Here is a 3,689-nt window from a genome sequence, read left to right as displayed (position 1 = left end):
AAGACTGCTGGATCTCAGCAAGAACCGCATTAGGACCATCAACCCAGATGAGTTTGCCAGCTTTCCCAACCTTGAACACCTGGAGCTCAGTGAAAACACAATCTCCACTATTGAACCTGGAGCATTCAACAACCTTTATGGTTTGCGGACACTGGGGCTGCGTAGCAACAAGCTTAAGCTGATCCAGCTTGGTGTCTTCACGGGCCTGAGCAATCTCACACAGCTGGACATAAGTGAGAACAAGATCGTCATCCTGTTGGACTACATGTTCCAGGATTTGTACAACCTCCGTTCTTTAGAGGTGGGTGATAATGACCTGGTTTTCATTTCCCACCGGGCTTTCCATGGCCTAAGTAGTCTTGAACATCTGAGTCTTGAGAAGTGCAACTTGTCCTCTGTGCCAACAGAGGCTTTTACCCACCTCCACAGTTTGATTACCCTTAGGCTGCGACAGCTCAATATCAATGTCATACGGGATTACTCCTTTAAACGCCTCTATCGACTGAAAGTGCTGGAAATAGCCAATTGGCCGTATTTGGATACGATGACCCCAAATTGCTTGTATGGATTAAATCTCACCTCCCTGACCATTGCAAATGCCAACCTAACCACAATTCCTTATGTAGCCCTGCGGCACTTAGTTTATTTGCGCTTTCTAAATCTTTCATATAACCCTATCCATACCATTGAAGGGAATAAGCTCCATGATCTCCTGCGTCTGCAAGAGTTCCACCTTGTTGGAGGCAGACTGGCAATGATTGAACCCTACTCTTTCCGTGGTCTTAACTACCTGAAGATTCTAAATGTATCCGGAAATGCTCTTAGCACTTTAGAGGAGTCTGCTTTCCATTCAGTTGGCAACCTTGAGACCCTTGCCTTGTACGATAACCCCCTGGCCTGTGACTGCCGACTGTTATGGGTTTTCCGAAGACGCTGGAGGCTGAACTTCAACAGACAGCAGCCCACCTGTGCCTCCCCTGAGTTTGTCCAAGGCAAAGAATTCAAAGACTTCCCGGATGTTCTGCAGCCTAACTATTTCACATGTCGCAAGTCTAGGATTAGGGATCGCAAACCCCAGCAGAAATTTGTTGACGAGGGAGCCATTGTTCATTTTGCTTGCCAGGCAGATGGAGATCCTGCTCCAGTGATAATGTGGCTATCCCCACAGAAAAGGGTTATCACTACCAAGACGATTGGAAGGCTCTCTGTGTTGCCAGATGGTACCCTTGAGGTACGGTATGCCCAGATTCAAGACAATGGTACATATGTGTGTATAGCTAGCAATGCAGGTGGAAATGACACCTCTCTTGCTCACCTGCACATTCATAGCTACTCGCCTGACTGGCCACAACAGCCAAACAAGACTTTTGCTTTCATCTCCAACCAGCCCACAGAAACTGGTGCTAATGGCACAAGAGCCAATGTCCCTTTCTCGTTTGATATAAAGACACTGATCATTGCAACCACAATGGGCTTCATTTCTTTTCTTGGTGTTGTCTTGTTTTGTCTTGTACTGCTCTTCCTTTGGAGCAGAGGTAAAGGTAACACCAAGCACAACATTGAGATCGAGTATGTGCCACGGAAATCAGACGCTGGCATGAGCAGCAGCACGGTGGACGCTCCCCGCAAGTTTAACATGAAAATGATTTAACAGAGCTGTGGGATTTATTAATTTTGAACTTAAAAATAAGACAAATGGAAAAGAAGACATTTTCTTTCCTCTCTTACAAACCTGTGGATCCTGGTCTGTTAACATAGAGTAATATGTTTTTTCCTGACTGAAGGACCAGAGAGAAGGGCAGTTTCTGACTTTCACAAGCGAGAGGGCATGAAAACACACCCGGTGCTACAGGACACTGGTGATTTGTAAAAGGCTTCTGGGGGCATTAACTGATCAGTCAGATTTGTCAAAAGCACTTGTGGATTTATACTGGGAAAAATATATCAGAAAGGAAAAACACTTCAAACCGCCAGAATGCTTGGGGCAGATCATATTTTGGCCATTGCTGTTTATTGTCTGTGTTTTTTATTTAGTATTTGTTTTAATTTCCAGGTTTAAGTGTCAGGTTATGAATGAAATTTGTATCGGTTGATGGGCACATTTATACAGCATTGATGCATTTTAAGTACATCATCATTACAATACATCAGTGTTATATTTGTGAATGCAATGTGCTACATATGGTCTTTTACCTTTCCTACACTGATGATTGTTCTGTGATCCATCAAGTGTATATCTGTGTCACATTACCTGACGAACTTTGTTGAAAGAGTATGCCCTAGAAATTAACAAACATACACAACACAGTATAGGACAATGATGACAACGGGAAATACAAAACTGTTAGCGATATGTTAAACTTGATCAGAATGTCAACAGCTGATTCCTAGCCAACCTCTTGACCAAGAAAGTACAATAAATGGTACTGTAAAACAGTTTACACTGGTCATTATCTGACCTGAAAACTGAATGGTATACATAAATAAGTGCTGTGAAACTACACTGAGTCAGTACCTTTACTATTAATAATTTTCAGTACTTCATTGTAAAAATCAGCAAGACGTTATGTAAGAATAATTGCACTGTTAGAAAGATAAACAAACTATTTAGTTTTGAAAAGTAGCATACAATCATTGTTAAATGTGTCTCTTATAGGATTTTAGAATTGGGGAAATGCTCTTATCTATCATCATCAGTGTCACTCATCCCTAATTTTCACGTGCACACACATGGATTGGGGGCATGATACAGAGAGAAATGTGAGATGTTGTTGATATGATGCTCCGTACTAACAATAGATGCAGCATCTTACCTATAGTGCTGCCATTAAACAGAATAGTTGGCGTTGGTACCTTGATTCTAAAAGCGCTTATTCCTGACCTTTTAAACTGCATTTCAAAAACTATTATATAATGGTATTATTTTGTGCTCAACATGACTACAAGGAATATAAATTGTGGTGCTCACATGTTTGGATACAATGTGCCCCTCACTGTTTGTTATTTTTTCTCGATTGTTTAATGAAATCAGTGATTTACTTATGCCGATGCCCCCTCCCCCCATTGAAGCCATGGAAATATTACCTTCCAGATCATTGACAGGTTTGCTGTTCCCCAGAAATGTGCATTGTTTGTCAGGAGAAAAAGAACTGCCACATTTTATGCTCCCAGTTGGTCCTGCATATAAAATCTGAGGTCAGAGCCTTACCTTTTCATGTACACACTGTGGACAGCTGGGCTTTGCAAATGTGCATGAGGATAAAGGCTAAGTTATTTGTGATGGATGGCGTTACAGACAACGACACAGTAATGGCCTGGAAGTATGGACTGAATATGCAGATGGTTAGAGTGACACAGATGGAGCACCCATGGAGCAATCTGAAGCAGCTTTGGTGTAATCCATTTTGCATAAAGGAAAAAAACAGTTGATATGGCTCATGGTTCTCCCTCTTGCTGATTATGAATGCTCTCTTTGTTCAAAGTGTGGCTACTGTACCCAGCCTTTTTTGGTCCCAAGTGATCCCACAATTTTCTTTTCCTTCTTTCTTTATTTTGACCCTGGACTATATTGACCATGTAGTCCAAGCAAACTTTTTACAAATGCTACTAAAAAAAGAAATCTATGGAAAATACATTCAAATTGTTCTGTGCAATAAAGCTAATATGCAGATTTTTTTTTTTTTTTTTTT

The 3,689-nt window shown here is 41.3% G+C and overlaps 1 protein-coding gene across 1 annotated transcript; it reads left to right on the top strand.

Annotated features, from left to right (window-relative positions):
- Positions 1–4: 4 nt before the first annotated feature.
- Positions 5–3,664, top strand: LOC109953797 (leucine-rich repeat and immunoglobulin-like domain-containing nogo receptor-interacting protein 1; the record flags this gene model as incomplete). Its single annotated transcript, XM_020589258.1, has 1 exon — positions 5–3,664. A coding segment is annotated over one exon (1,647 nt), but the record flags the coding sequence as incomplete, so codon positions are not given.
- Positions 3,665–3,689: the final 25 nt, after the last annotated feature.

The sequence above is a fragment of the Monopterus albus genome, unplaced genomic scaffold (genome assembly GCF_001952655.1).
Source record: "Monopterus albus unplaced genomic scaffold, M_albus_1.0 scaffold1391.1, whole genome shotgun sequence".
NCBI classification, from domain to species: domain Eukaryota; kingdom Metazoa; phylum Chordata; class Actinopteri; order Synbranchiformes; family Synbranchidae; genus Monopterus; species Monopterus albus.
The sequence above is the reverse complement of the archived record's forward strand: the minus strand, read 5'-3'. Positions and strand labels throughout refer to the sequence as shown.